Source organism: Drosophila subobscura, chromosome E, assembly GCF_008121235.1.
Source record: "Drosophila subobscura isolate 14011-0131.10 chromosome E, UCBerk_Dsub_1.0, whole genome shotgun sequence".
In the NCBI taxonomy this organism is placed as follows: Eukaryota; Metazoa; Arthropoda; class Insecta; order Diptera; family Drosophilidae; genus Drosophila; species Drosophila subobscura.
This window is the reverse complement of record NC_048531.1, coordinates 7220722-7236467: the sequence shown is the minus strand read 5'-3', so window position 1 is coordinate 7236467 and position 15746 is coordinate 7220722. Positions and strand designations below refer to the sequence as shown.

Genomic DNA, 15746 nt, shown 5'->3' with positions numbered 1-15746 from the left:
AGCTCGAGCTCGAGCGCTTTTGACATCAGAAACTATGGAATAATGGCGATTATCCCATTTGCATAATGCGGCAGTTAGCGCGACAAATAAGCGATGGCCGGCAGACGACACACAGATGCGAGCTGGGGGCAAATAGAGGAGCAAAAACTGCCACTCGAGACGTCTCGGGCAGAAGAATACTCGCACAAATGGTGCTTCCAGAGACGGGGCGCAGGAACCTTGGGCCTTGAAGGACATTCCCCGGATGGAGAACGAACAAAGAGCAAACAGAGGAAACAGTGGAATGCAGATGCGGAGGGGACAAGTGCTAAAGTGAAAGGCTAAGAATGCAATTAAAGTCAAAAAGCACTGGACAAGTTGGCAGCCCTGACAGCCCCACTTGAGAAAGAGATGGAGAGCGAGACACAAAGAGGCAAAGAGATGGAAATAGAGATGGAAGCACTCACCTGGCCGTTCTTGTACCACATGCTGGAGGCAATGTCCAGATCCACCTCGCACATCAGCCGAATCTCCGAGTGCTGCTCGGCATACACGACGGACATCTCCTCATCCTCGTACGGATTCGGCGGCACTGGCCGCAGCGGCAGCACTCGCGGCTCCAGCGGCTCCTCATCCTCGCTGTTGTCCGCCTCCGCCTCCTCGCGTGTCGTCTTTTGCCCGAATGCGTCCCGCGGCCCAGCGCCGCTGTCGAACTCCTCCACATCGTCGATGATGACGACAGGCTCCTTGGTCTTGGGCTTGAGATCCTCGGGCGCCAGGTGGAGCGTGGAGCGCACCCGCTTGGCCTTGGGCGTGGTTAGCGCCAGACCCGGCCCCGACGACGCATTGCCATAGCCATGGGCGCTTCTCGTGGAGCTCCAGGTGGTGGCCGCCGTTGCCGTAGTGGCAGCCGCCGATGTGGACGTGGACGCGACCAAGGTGGGCCTAGATGCCGCCGGCTCCAGCAGCTCCTCCTCCTCCTGGGTCTCGCGTCGCTGCCGTCGCCTGGCCTCCACATGGGGGGCCGCGCGATGGGCCTGATGGACCTTCAGCTGGTCCTTCCACCGGGCCAACTTCGACTTGGCCTTGCTGCAGTTCCTGGCCGCACATCTGCTCGGCTTATGGTCAACTGGCTCCGCCAGCCGCTGCTCGTGCAGCTGGACGCTGTGCGGCTCCTGCCTGGATATGCTCAGCCACTTGCTGACTGCTCGGTGCTCGGCGGGCTTTGGCTTCTGCATGGGCTTGCCATTGATATTCTGTGGTTGTGTATAGGTGGTACCTGCGGCAACGACACAAAGGATATTCCATTCGATTAGTAACGAGCAAAGAGTCAGTTTTAGGGATTCCAAGGTGGAAAGAATCCCAAAGGACAAAGGCAGGCAGGACTAGATCCATGCGAATGGGAATGCAAATAGGAATGGGAATGGGAATGGGAATGGGCGTATCAATTACATTGCATTGTTGTCTCCCAAAGACGAGGACAGTCGAGGACATACGCTCCTGGCGGCACAGCTCATGCATTTATTTATGCACATTTTAGGATGCGATCAAAGTGGGACAGGGGCAGGGGTGGGGGATGGGGGGCGTTTGGGCTGCGAATAAATCTCTTTCGAAATGTTTTCTCTGTGCATGCAAATCCCCTGGTAATCCCCCGTCTGCACACACACAGCCAAAGCTATTTTCATGCCTAACTTTCTACGACTTGTTACTCTGACAACCCCCCGCCCTTATCGCTCCCCGATCCTATTGTCGTTGGTGTGTGGTTCCTGTTTTCCTGCCTGCACTCCACTCTACTGCTGCTGCTGTTGTTGTTGTTGTTGATAAATTTACACAAGTGTATGACAAGCTTTCAAATGGTAATTAATATTCATCTGAGACGAGACAGCAGAGTGTGTGGGCGCGCAGGGGTGATCCCATCAAAGGACAACTATAGCTCCAGCTCCAGCTCCAGCTCCAGCTCATCCTTGTGCCTGTCTGGGAGCCAACTGTAGCCGGGCGTGCCACTGCGTGTCTGTGTGTGTGCTGGTGTCTCTCGGCTGGTTGCTGCTTGCTTGTTGCCGTTGCCTGACAAAAGCAGCGGCTGGAAGCGGAGTGCTGGCAGTAGACTTTCGTTGTCATTGTCTGCTTGACGCTTTTGTCTTCCAGCCCTTTTCCTGTTTTCTGGGTGGTGGTGGTGGTGATGAAGTACGGGGTGGCCCTTCATCTCTCTAAATTAAAGTTGTCATTTTTCAAGTGAACGCACAAAAGTATGCAATGTGCCTAATAAATTTCTGCCTGGCACATCCTGTGCCGCCTCCCTGTACGCCCAACCATACTGCTAACTTGAAGTTAGTTAGAGGCTAGTCGAGGCTTCTCCCACCCACACACACACAGACACACACACACACACAGACAGACCACATGCGCTAAAATGTTTTCGCAACAGCTTAAAAGTATGCAGCACTTTATGCCCGGTCCTCCTGTGTGCGCCTGTATGGGTTCTGTTTGCGTGTGTAGTTGTAGCTGTGTTTGTATTTGTGCTGTAACTTAAGTTGTAAGTGAAGATTGTGCCGGAAATTACACAAAACTGACGTTGGCTTTGGCTTTGGCCTCATCAGCCTCCTCCTGCACTCACTTCGCCTCGCCGGGCGAGGCTGCAGCCACCTTTCGAGCTTTTCGAGCTGTGCGTGTAAGCTTAATGATGTTGCCACGCCCACTCACGCACACACACACACACACACACACACTCGAGGACAGGGCAGCCACCTCTCCCTCCCTGAGAGCGAAGACTGGAGGCCACTGCAGAGGTTGCTTGTCAATTAGTTTTTGAAGACTCCACAAATCATATGCATGGCATTCACTCCATTCATTCGCTCATTAGACGTTGTCAGAGGGATTGGCCAGGGAAGTGCCTCCCCTCGATCCACTGATTCGCATTCCATTTATCGTTTTTTCACACAACTTTTGGCTTTGTTTTACGTTTCATTCGAGGCATCAGAATGCTCGTAATCCGCATTTGTTTGCTCAACGGTTTGCTGTCTCCCACGGCTCCACTTTGATATGTGCATGGATGTGGCTCTACGTCACAGTATCCTCGTGGACTTGCAGTCCAAACATTAAACAATAACTCACAGGGCTAGTCAATACCTCCACCCATCACGGAAGTCAACTGTCAACACACTTCCCCAGCCCAACCCTAAGCCCGACACACCACGAAACTGCTTGAGAGCTTTGTGCCACGCACTGAGCGTTGATTAGGTTAATGCCCTTAAGGCATTTATACATACGAGCAGCTGGCAGGTCTCTTGGCCCGCCTCCCAGAGCAACTCCAAGTACTGCCGCCCCTGCCCCTGCCCCTGTTCCGTGTGGCAGCTGCAACTTGCACCTGAACGAGAGGAGCCTCCACCTTACGGCTATATGCAGTCTCTTGGCGTGTGCATTGTGCGAGTTCCACAACGTCGACAACTTTGCCAACCGCCACTTAATGCAAGCGCCGAGTGGCAGGAGCTGCGTGGCTGCCTGGGGTCGGGCCATGTGCCATGTGGCATGGGGCTGCACTTTGCCTGGCATGCGGTGGCGGTGGCAGTGGTGCGGCTGTTGTGGCAATGCTGCGTGGCTAGCCAGTAAACAGCACGAGCAGGAACGCCGCCAGCAGCGTGTGCGGCATCCTCATTACTGCCATTGGAAACTAAAAGCCTTTTAATCGGCTCCCCATTCGGTCTACAAAATGATTGTCTTCATTTGAGTGCACACAGAGGTTGCAGGCAATATGCATCGATTTTTGCTGATTATTAATTAATTCGTTAGTTGAATATTGAAGTTCCTTTTCCATTGCTGTGCTTCTGCAGTGCCTCGCGCCGCATCTAATGTTTCAACAACTTTCCCCCGCTGCTGCCCCTCTAGCTCATGCCACATAATGCTTCATTACACACACACAAACACAGAGAGAGAGAGAGAGAGAGAGGAGATGTCAGCGGCATTTACACAATGTCAACTTTAAACGGAAGAAGGGGAAGGTAGGAAGGGGAAAGGCTGGTAGTCAGGTGCAATTGGGGACACCTTCGGTCAGGTGCGCTCGGTTCTGTGGCCTCTTGCCTCTCCACTCTCGACACTGTCTCTGTGCCGTTTCTCTGCTTTGCAATTGTGTCAAATTAATTGTCAACTGTTGTCTCTCTTCTGCTCGTTCTCTCTCTCTCTTGTGTGTGTGCGTGTGTGTGTGTGGGTCTGTCGTCTGTTTGATAAATTGCATTTAATGGTTGCCGCCAATTAAGAGCAATTTTTGCTCTGCCGCTGCTGTTGCTGTTGCCGTTGCAGCTTCGCCGTTTTGTTTTTTCCGCTCTTGCGGCAAACCCTTTACCATCCATCCCCTTGCTCCACTCTGAGGCTGCACTTGAAACGAGTGGCAAGCGGGAATGGCCTGGGCCTAATAGAAATTGATAGCCCTGCCTTAGGTCTGTCTCCCTACCCACCATGGAGGATCCCTCCGTCCCTCCTGTTGACCACGTTGCCTGGCCATATTTCTCACTTCAGCACGCGCAGCATTACAAAAATTAGATAAAACATTACGGCTGCTCCGTATATAGCTCGTATTTAATGCAAGAAACTCGTTTCGTAGGTCATTTACCATCTATAAAAAGGGGAGGAAGCGCCTCTGTGCCCGCCTGGCTGGCCCGAGGCTGCCTGCTGCTTTCGTGACTTCTTTCGTAATATTTATGTCGCTTGGCGACTTTGCCAAAAAGGTCGGCACTTTGTTCCATCATCATTCGAGAGTGAGAGAGAGAGACCCTGCAATGTGGCAAGGGTATGCCTGAGTGGCCTTGCGTCTCCCCATTGAGGCTCTTGCAACAAAACGAAAGCGTATCCGCGCTTCACCTACTTCTAGGCCCTAAGCTGGCCTCTCCTATGCACTGTTCGTTGCTTGCTGATGGTCATTAGGCGTAGCGCACTTAGCCCCGTCGACGTGCTGTGTGACCAGTGCCAACCGCAAATTAAGTATACGTCGCGTTGCGCCTCCAACGACAACTCTGGCGGGACATGGCTGCAGTTTTGCGCCCCGCACACACACAGTCAACAGTCAACAAACAAGCAAAAAGTCAGCCAGCGAACAAATTTCATTCTGTTTGTTTGCCAATCTCTCCCTCCCCCTCTCTCTCTCTCTCTTCCTCTATCTCTTTATCTTTCCCTCCGTTTGTTTGTTGGCCTCTCTTTCTCTATGAACATGAATTAAGCGCCAAAAAATGTGCGCGGCACGTAAATAACTCCGCACAGAGGGCAATGGAGAGAGCGCGTTCCACAGCACGTGACGTGACCAAATTTCGATGGCAACTTTGTGGGGCATGCTTCCATTTCCTGTTCCTCGCTGGCCTCTTGTGCGACTCTATCATGTTTTCATTTCGAGGCGCTGGCTTTTTAATTTTCCACATTTAACGGCGGGGCAGACGCGCGGGGGCGTTGCACTTCCTATAGAAGTTTCGCTGCCACAGTTGCAGCGCCCGGCAGGGGAGCGGCAAATGAATGCAAATAAAATGAGGCGCAGGGCAATAAAATGTTGTTTCTGGCTGCAGCATAATTTATTTGCTTTTGCTTTGACTTTGCCGCCGCTTTTCCCGGTCTTCCCCAAACTATTCCGTTCTTTTTTTTCTGTTTGTCGAAGTGGCGTCGGGAAATGCGCAATTAAAATGATAATTTTGCACTGGGCCCGTGCAAGTGCATTTCGCACGTACTGTGAATTATAACCTGCCGCATAAAAGTATGCTATAATTTAGCGCTTAAATGATGCGTGCTCGCTCCGTGCCGCCCCACAGAGTCCACTTGGCCACCGGATAGTTTTTTGCGGCTACTCTCTCTCCCTCACTCTCCCATGTTCCATTTTGCCCTTCCTCCATTCTCCATTCTCAATTCTCGTTGACTTTATTGCATTCCTGGCACTCGACCATTTTTTATGGGCTTTAATTAATTCCCTCCCCCGCACCAACGCCCTAATAACAGCAAAAAAAATGGGAATGAAAGGGAACGCAAGGGAAACACACACAAAAAGCAAATCTTATTAACTTTGGCAGCTCCTTCAGCCCCTGCCCTGCCCCTTGCTTCAGACACAAATCCAATAAGACAGCAAAATCCAAGAGCAAAAAAATGCTCTGCTCCACGCCTTCAATGAAAATCAATAATCAAAGTGAAGGCCAGCCATCGGCCATCGAAGGGAGATGGTCGACGGTAGACGGGTGAGAGATGATGAAGAAATAGCCTTAATGCTTTGCTTATTACCTTCCAATTCATTAAACGTGCCGTCAAGCCGACCAGCCGACCAGCCAACCAACCACTCAGCCCCATCCATCTATGGCCCGCTTCCCTTCTCGCCACGAGTGGACAGCCCTTTTTCACTTTTCCATTGATGTGGAAAGCGCAAAAGAGAGAGCGAGAGAGAGAGGGCTTTTCCTTTCCCCCTTTGTGTGGGATTGTGGGTGGGAGGACGGGAGGGGAGGTATTGTGTGTGTGTTTTGATTGTCTCTACGGTTCAATGGGTTGTTTTTCTTTCTTCCTTACTTATTTTTGGCATGTTGTGGTGGAAGAAGTAAGGAAAATGCGAGTGGACTCGGCACTCGGCACTCGGACGCTCAATGGGATGATTGATAAAATAAATACAGATTTACGTACGAGTTTTGAACTTAAAGTTAACATTTTACTTGCTTTTATATGAAACTGAAAACCACCAAAAAATACAACAACCACAAAAAACCTTTTCCCTCGCCAAGTACAGCTTTTCCATTTCTGGCATTTCAGTAAATAAATCACTCAGGACATTGGGTTATTCGTTTGTCTAAGCAAAAAAATATCCATTTGGACCCGCACACACACACTCGACTGAATATATGTACATATATGAGAGAAGAAAGCAATACACATTCACATCCACATCCACATTCAATTCCAATTTGAGATCTCGGCATGGCGAGTCCAGTTCGCCGCATTCAATCATTTTTACACCCTGCAAAACAGCCTCAGCCTCAGCCCCAGCCCCTCTTTGCCTTATCAGGCGTAAATAATCACTAACGTTGGCCAAATAATAAATACATGTGTGTGCCGGCTGTATCGTGTCTGTGTTCATTGTGTCTGGCTCCTGCTGTGGGCACCCTCTGCTGACCAATCAACTGGCATTAATAGCCACGGACCTGTGCGGCACTTACGACTGCCGGGCATGAAAAATGATGCAAGTTGCCTCCCAGTACGCCCACCCCGCTACTCAACATTAAAACATAAATATTAAATAATCATTTACTTATTTTTCTTTCTTTCTCTCTCTCTCGGCACTGCTCAACGCTGCGTATGCGCGTTATGCCGTAAGATGCGAAATGTATGGACAGAACAGATGACTTTATTTATTTACACAAATATTATTTTATCTTTGCAACTCTTGAACATGAGCGTCGAATATTGATTCCACATTCAACTGCCAGTCTGCCACTCTGTCAGTCTGAGCTAAAGTATTCGTCGGAGGCACACAGCTGCCACAGCAGCCCACATAGACGCCACAAAATGTGGCACTAGCTGTCGAGAAATGTTCACAAATTACATGCAAGGTGAGTGTCGAGTGTTGGGAGTTTCCGTGTCTGAAATGTCAGGTACAACGGGTGTAGAAAATAAATTCTAATAAAGAGAAACACACGCAGGGAGAGAGTGAGGGAGAACCACACGTTCGTGCACGTAATTGGCGGCAAAACAATTAGTAGAATTTTAGAGCTAACCATTTTGCAGGCAGCAGCCAGTCAGCCAGTCAGCCACTCTGTCAGTCAGCGTCTGTCTGGGGCTCTTCAAAGTATTAAGCGTCAGATGTGCAACAACTGGCAGATGCAAAGAAGGACTAAAAACAAGTGGCATGAGGAGTTGTTGCTGCAGCAGCGAGGCGGCAGGTGAGCCGGCAAAAAGCCAATGCCAAAAGCGATGCAACTTCTGACACACATTTGCAATTGCAATGCATTTGAAGACGAGCACACAGGAGCAGCACCAGGCATGAGCGGAGCACATGCTGTAATAAATTACTGTAATTTAGAAAACACTTAGTAGGCACACCCCCCACCCCTTAACAAAGAAAACGAAAAGAAATGGAAAGAGCGAAGGAGCGAAAGAGCGAAAGAGCGAGCGAAAACGAAAACTAGACAGACGTGCCACACATATTGGGGAGCAGCAGAAAGTGGCAGCAACAGAAACAGAAACAGAAACGAAAACGGAAGCAGCGGTGGGTGTGCGGGGGTGTGCGGGTGTGTGTGGCATGGCAAAAGGGCAATATGTATGTCGCAATTTCCGTTTGAAGTGCAGCATCTCCTGGCATCTCTTGGCGAAATGTCATGCAAATACACATGCACCTGTCCCTGCCCCTGTCCCTGCCCCTGCCTCTGTCAGCCCGTGCGTCAGTCGAGAGTGGTGGCACTCGCTGATTGCCTCCATAAGCTCCGAGATGGAGGAGAGCCGGTTGGCTCCGTTCTGCTCTGTTCCGCTTAGTGGCAGCTGAGCGGCTCACCCGTCCGCTTTCTTCTGCTCCGAGACTTAATGGAAAATCCCTGTATGTGTGCCATGGCTGGAGACATGTGGCAAGTGGCCCACATTACGGCACAGATTCAAGAATCGTTTTTCCACTCTAAATATTTTTTGCCATATATTTCATCTGTTATAAATCGCGAGCAGAGTTTCCGCTTAATTTCCCCCCATCGCCCGGCTTTGAATTCAATTTTGATGGCATCTCTCGAGACAACTGCAACAGCTGGCAGCATTCTCTCATTCTCCACGGATGATTGAAATGAAAACGGGGGATATTCCTCAAGGGTCCTTGCTCTTCCATGGCTTGCTCTTCACTCTATTCATGTATTAGTTCTCCACTCGAGCTGCCTGCAACTGCCACAGCAACGGGAACTGCAGCTGCAACTGCAACTGCATCTCGAATGGCCACTTCAAGTGCAACTGTTGCACATCAAACAGACATCACAAAAGTGCAAGCAGCACGGAGAGACATGGAGGAAGTGGACGCGGTTCAAGAATGGCAAAAGAAGCGACTGCCTCTGCCTCTGCCTCTGCCACTGCCACTGTTGGCCAAGTTGTTTGAACAGCTTTCAGACGGCCAACAGTTCAGGGACTACCAGTGGCCCGAACTTGCCGGACTTCCACTCGGGACAACACTCGACAACAAGCTCATCAACGTGACACAACTACAGCAGGAATGCTGTGGACACTGCAGCACTTGCAGCTCATATCCGTTGCGCGCTGTCATTCCCATTTGAAGACGCTCCTCGATGTGCTTGATCGGAGACTCCGGTTCGCACTGTGAATGCCGGATGACAGCAGACGGACGTGAGTGGGTCAATGAAATTAAGCGTTCAACCTTACTCCGTGCTCCGTGCATTCGATAGCTGATGAAGAAGTCTCCAGCCCAAAACGTTGCTTTCAGATTTAAATATTTCCCTGGCATCTCAATCAGTCAGCAGCACAACCTTCCCTCATATTTTCCTTGGCAGATTTTCATTAAATTGTCCAGCCCCATGCCATGGATCCCTTGGCACGGAGAAAATAATGAAAATAATACGCCAGTGAATGTAATAAAGAGGCAGCCTTGAAGGCAAGACACACACACGCACACACACATGTGATTGGTGTGTAGGTGTTTATGTGCTCTGCATGGGTGTATGTGTATGTGTTTTTTCTGTGTCTCAATGGCGCTTTATTGTGATGTGGGAATGGCGCCTTCAGGCGGCGGCGGCGGCGGCCTTTCCTTGTGTGTGTATGCGTGTGTGTGTGGCTTGCTTGCCGTTTCATTTTTACTGTTTATAAGCTGACAAAATTGTTTTCTCTTTCGCTCGCTCTCCCACACTCTCTCTCTCTCTGGTTGCACATTAAATGCTCTTCTCCGTGGAGGCTCGTGTACCGTAAATGGGCCAACGCTGCGGCTACGTAATAAAACGAAAGAGCCACAAAACAATAATTGGCTCAGCCAAAACAGACAGACAAAAGTTGGAGAGAGAGAGAGAGGGCTGGGCTGGGCTGCTCCTGTTATGGCCTTGTCCCTGTCTCTGACGGCGAATTAGTTTTCTGCCGACACAAGATATGAAATTTTTAGTTTTGGCTTGCAAAATGTATCCCTAACCCGCGAGAGAGAGACTTTTTCCAATTCTCTGCACTCCACTGCGGCCGATGGGCAGTGGAAAAGCCGTCATTTTCATTTCCTTCTCGGTGCTGCCGCTCCCCGGCGGCACAGGGGGCATGGCAATGCCAATGGCAATGCGTGTGTTTTTTTTGCATTCTTCTCTGATGAAATCTGAAGTTATGCATTCGTTTTGGGCATTCGCTTCGCTGAATTTCCCACACATACACATACACAAAAGAATGGCAAATGAAAATGCGAATGCGAATGTGAATGTGAATGCGAAATGCAAACGTGAATGGGACTCGTTGGAATGCACTCCATATCTGTGTCAGTTATGCTTTTGTTATCAATTTCCATTCATTTCTTTTCCTCTCATCTTAGTGCTGTGGGGGGAAGGCCTGCGGCAGTTTATTGATTTTCCAAGTAATTCAATATTCTAAGCTCAAGCCACATTTTGGAAATTCTAATGAGTAGTCAGACGAGCTACAGCCTTTTCCCTCGTGCCCTCAATCTATTCGTTTTCGGGCAGCTTCATTAACGTGCCAGAAGATCCGAACTCCTTCCCCCCGCGGGCAGACGTAAGGTGAGTGTTCTCGGTTCATTCACATTTTTTACGCGCCCATTGTTAACGTGAAAAAAGAGGCGTAAGAGGAGCACACAAGAGCTGGAGATGGGGCTGCCATCTCTGCCAGTTGGCAGTACAATTTTCCGTGACAAATGCGGCCATAAACAAAAATGGCGACAACGATGCCGCTGCCGCTGCCACAGCCGCCAGCCAGTTTACCATTTCGCCATTTTCTAGTGCAGCGCCAACAAAATGGCTGCCGCACAAGACTGGGATGAAAATTTGCGACATGGACTCGACCTCTTTTGGAATTTATCACACGCGAACCCTGTCCTGCCTGTCTGCCGCGACTGCATTTTGTCTCGTTTTCTCGTTTTTGGTAATGAAATTTCGCTTGAGCAATTACGAGTATCCTTGGGGGAGCGAGACCCCAGCTAATAGCTTTGGAGTCTGGCCGGCTGGCTGCATAAATTATACGGGCGGGGGGGGAGTGGAACGGTAACGTCAACAGAAATCAATTTCAGGTCTCCTGATGCTGCTGTATCGACACAGCCGGCAAAAAACAAAGTCAAACCGAATCGGAATAAACTCCCGATTGTGCTCCTTAAGGGAGGACAACAAAAAATGCAGAAAGGACAAAAAACACGCTTTATACAAATATTTTCTCATGCCCTGCAGCTAAAATGTTATTAAAGTCAATAACATAAAGCTAGTGGCGGTGGCGGTGGCGGTGGCGGTGGCTGGGAAGGGCATTCCATCAGCTGCGGAGCGGGGGTGTTCGGTGTCCCGATGAAACTTTTTTGTCAAATGAAAATAGCTTGCAAATAAAAGCAACTCGAGGCGGAAAAATAAAAATAATCAAAAGGGGCGGCAGCGACAGAGCCACCAAAAGCAAGGCAATAAAAATAAATAATTTCTTTGAGCAAGAATAAACGAAGCCATCGAAAAAGTTTGAATATTTATGCGTTTTTTACATATATCTCAGTAAAGTCAAGCGAATAAGACAAAAGGGAGAAAGAGAGAGAAAGACAGAAAATGATAGTACTCGTAATAATTGATGGAAAAGTGATTTTCGAAAAGTTTTTCCACTACACAAAATCACTTTATGTCTTTGTACCATTCAATATATGTGGAAAATAAAGATAGTTAAAGTTTACATTACTCTTTATCCGGTTCTTAATTATTGTGTCGCCAGCGCCGCCAAGAAACTCATTCGCTTGTGAGTGCTGAGACAATAACGGGACTGCTTTCTACTTTATTCTTTCGCCAAATGTTTACACAACGCCATGCATGGGCAGACGCGAAACGTGTATTGCTGTTGTTGTTGTTTTTGCTGAGAGGGCGAAGCAGGTAAAGCAACGGAGATCGTGTTGAGAGATAAGCAAGAGCTTTGTTTGCGGGCACAGCCAACATCAAACGTGTATTGTTGGTGTTGCGGAGAGCGCAATGCAAAGTAGAAATAGAGCATCTGCTCTTGTCGTCTCGCTCTACGATCCTCTCCCTGAGCGAGACTCTCTCGAACATAACGGGGCGCAGCTTGGGCCGCATCTGGCAATGGATGTTGGACAAAGATGCGAAACGTGTATTGCTGTTGTTGTTGTTTTTGCTGAGAGGGCGAAGCAGGTAAAGCAACGGAGATCGTGTTGAGAGATAAGCAAGAGCTTTGTTTGCGGGCACAGCCAACATCAAACGTGTATTGTTGGTGTTGCGGAAAGCGCAATGCAAAGTAAAAATAGAGAATCTGCCCTCGAACATAACGGGGCGCACCTAGGGCCGGATGTTGGACAAAGATGTTCGAACCTAAGGCAAGCAGACGGCTTACTTTTTGCGGCAAACAGTTACACAACACACAATAAAAAGACAGAAAAAATGTTTGTGGGCGGCACGGGGATGGAATGGGTAGAGATATTACTTCGATAATAAAATGTGAGAAGGGGATGAGCGCATCAGAAAAATATATCACGTATCTATAAAATTCATATAAAAATGCTGCAAAAACTGCAAACTTGGCACAAAAAAGAAAGGGAAATTGAAGAGCAGTCATTAAAGGGGGGCGGGGGGCTGGCAGCAGACGGCAGCAGCCGGCAGCAGGGTTGGTGGCACGCGTGAGACAAAAGCTAAATGACACACAAAGGAGCCGTTGCTGCCTGAGTATGTATGTATACCTACTTATGTAAGTCACTGTACGTCCCTCACCCACACACAACGTAAAACTGTCAACGATGCTGGCAATGATGTGTGTGTGGGTGCGGGTGTGGCAGCACGGAAAAAGCCGAGGCTTAGAATGGGTGGAGGAAACCAATAAAAATCACTGAAGGAAAATGGCAATTTTCATATATGTATGTGTGAATATGTATACATACATATGTGTGTATTTAAATGAAAATGCGTGCCAAGGCAATTGTATGCGTTGGTGTTTGTGTGTCAGAGTGTGTGTGTGTGGGTTTAAGGTAGGATATGAAGCAATTGACAGTCGATGAAGGTTTGAGACAAAGGCAAGGGACCAACTGATGACGCCACAGTGGAAAAAAGTGTAAGAATTCTACAAAAAAAAACACAAACCAAGACGAGTGATTAAAAATAAAGATTCGGGAAACGACTAAAGATAAATGTTCACCAGATTTCTTCTTTAGATTGGAGTTTAATTTTATTACAGATCAGACTTCAGACTGCTCTTCTTTCAGAATTTTGTAAGCACTTTAACCTTATTTCATCCCATTGTCTGTCTTGCTACTTACTAGCTTCAGCCACTTACTGGCTCCAGCCGGCATCCAGCCTCCCGTCAGCTCCCCTTTCAACTGGCCAACAGATAACAGATAATTCGCCAACTTACGCAACCCGGCCAAGACAAAGGCAGGTCCCGCGACCCAACGTCTCTCTCCGGAGAAGGGCAGGGGGAGGAGACATGTGTGAGAAAATCGAGTTCCGTCGCCAGTATTCAATTTTGTAAATTGAACCAGAGTGAAAGTAGAAAATTGAAGAGAAATTGAATTCGGGCGACGAACAAAAAGAAGATAAATATAAAATCGAGGAGTGGGGCAAAAATAGGGCAGGGCAGGGCAAAGTTTGGATTACACATCATTGAGATGAAAGTGTAGATGTATGAGACTCTGGAGCGGCAATTAAGGAGATCCTTAGATCCTCTCCCTTATGTTTAGCAACTGAACAGCAGCAGCTATAAATCCAGGAAAAGCTGCCATAAATTCTCCACCTTTTTGTCCCCGAAAGGCCGCTGCCAAAGTGAATTCAATTGCAAACAAGATTTTATTGTCTCTACACTTTATTCTTTGAAGAGTTTGCATTAATTGCCAATGCAGTGGAAACTCATGAATTGTCTTCATTATTGGGATTTTTCTTTGCAAATGATTGGTTTAAGTGTGTGTGCGAAATTGAAAGGATGTCTATCATCTGGTGGCATTACAGGCGACTTAAAACTGATTACATATGCGCTGGCAAGTGCTCGAAGCCAGGATCCATGAGCATATGGCGGCAGGATAAAGTTTCTTTGGCATCACACCCGTGCGACGAACTGGCAGTCGAGCTGCGGGCACCATAAATCCCCCATCCGTTCCACAATTCCAACTCCAACTCCAATTCGTGGTGAGGGAAAAGCAGAGTTGTGGCAAAGTTCTGCAGTACATACACATCCCAGTAAAAAGTCAAGTTAAACATCAAATGCTAGTGCCACAGTGGGGCACACGCGAGAAGTTGCAGTTTGCCAAGTGGGAAAAGCAATGAGAACAGTGCAAGCTACACGTACACGTACACGTCCACAGAGGACAGAAGACAGAAGACAGCAGACAGAGCAAAAGCACTGCGCTGACAGGGGACAAGCAGGACAATTTCTAAGAACTTTTCGCATGTCCGCCGCCATTTTGTTTGGCTTTTCTTTCCTTCGCCTGCCAATTGCCTGCCAGCCAGTCGGCCAGCCAGCCAGCCATCGAGCATTGAATGCACTTCTTGTCTCTGTCCGCTGAATGCACTTTCCACAGCTTTTTCTGGCAGTCCATAATTTGTGTAGCAATCCTTAAAGATTTCATTCCATTAATGAAAAGTGCATATACAAAGAGCGTAATTGGCCGGAGAGGCTGGGGGGCAGGGCGAGTGCAGCCAGGCAGAGAGTTTCCCTCCAAACGAACACGAAAATGATTCGTACGAGTACATGTATTTCGCAGTTACAAGTGCCACAGCAAAACTGTGGCATCCACAACCATTCGCACACTCATCCTCACGATTCAGCGAGAAGGGATTGGAAGTGGGAGTGGGAGTGGGTGGAGGAGTGGGAGTATTGCTGGTGCGGTCAGCGCTCGTCCAACTTTTCAACTTGTGCCAATCAAACAAGTTCAATAACGGTAATTAACAGTCCAACGGTAAATGCAGTTCGAGCAGAGTCCTGCAGGTGGGGTGCGGGGTGCAGTGGGGTATGGGCCATGGCTCTGGCTCTGGCTCCGGGTACAGTGCTTGCAATTTGCGAAAAGTTCAAAGCTATTAACATGTCGATGCTTTGACCTGGCCCAATGTGAAAGGACGATGTTCCATGCGGGTGTGGATTGCCGCTTGCCGTTTGCCGGAGACGGAATTTCCGCCTCCTCCTTCTGCCCCAACGCATCGCAGAGCAGAGTCCCCGTCCCCCTGCTGTTGCTCGCAGTCTAATGATGCAACTGTCCGGGCAGTTAGGAGCTATTAGCGGTGTTGTAGGCAAGGACTCGGACCCTGCCCTTTGCTAACCATCCATTTTTGTTGCGTGACGTTGAGGCCGAACTTCTCGGTGCTTTGGGCCACTTGGCATGTCAGTTTTGATTGAGCTCGATGGATGCCACACGCCGCCGCCTCGTAATGCCATTTAATTGTGAATGATGCGAGAGAGAGAAGAGCAGCCACAGAGACAGTATTGGAGTATTTGCGGTGGATGGATTGGATGGAGCCGGTCTAATGGTTATTAATGCCAGCTAATGAAAGCGAAATGGAATGGAGTGGCGCTGCAGCACCACTAATGAATGGCAAAGTGTGTTCTGTGTAGGGTAATCCATTTGAGATGTATCTATGGATATTTCCAGCTGTGAATCTGCCTTAAATCCGAGTCTGAATATCGCT

General features: G+C 48.8%; 1 protein-coding gene across 3 annotated transcripts in view; it reads right to left on the bottom strand.

The window, feature by feature from the left end:
• LOC117892477 overlaps positions 1–15746 on the bottom strand; it is a 135274-nt gene that overhangs the window by 30068 nt on the left and 89460 nt on the right. For all 3 annotated transcript variants that reach the window (XM_034798730.1, XM_034798729.1, XM_034798731.1), the window contains exon 3: positions 447–1258. In XM_034798730.1, the coding sequence (XP_034654621.1) occupies positions 447–1258 (812 nt within the window). The remainder of the gene's footprint in view (positions 1–446; positions 1259–15746) is intronic.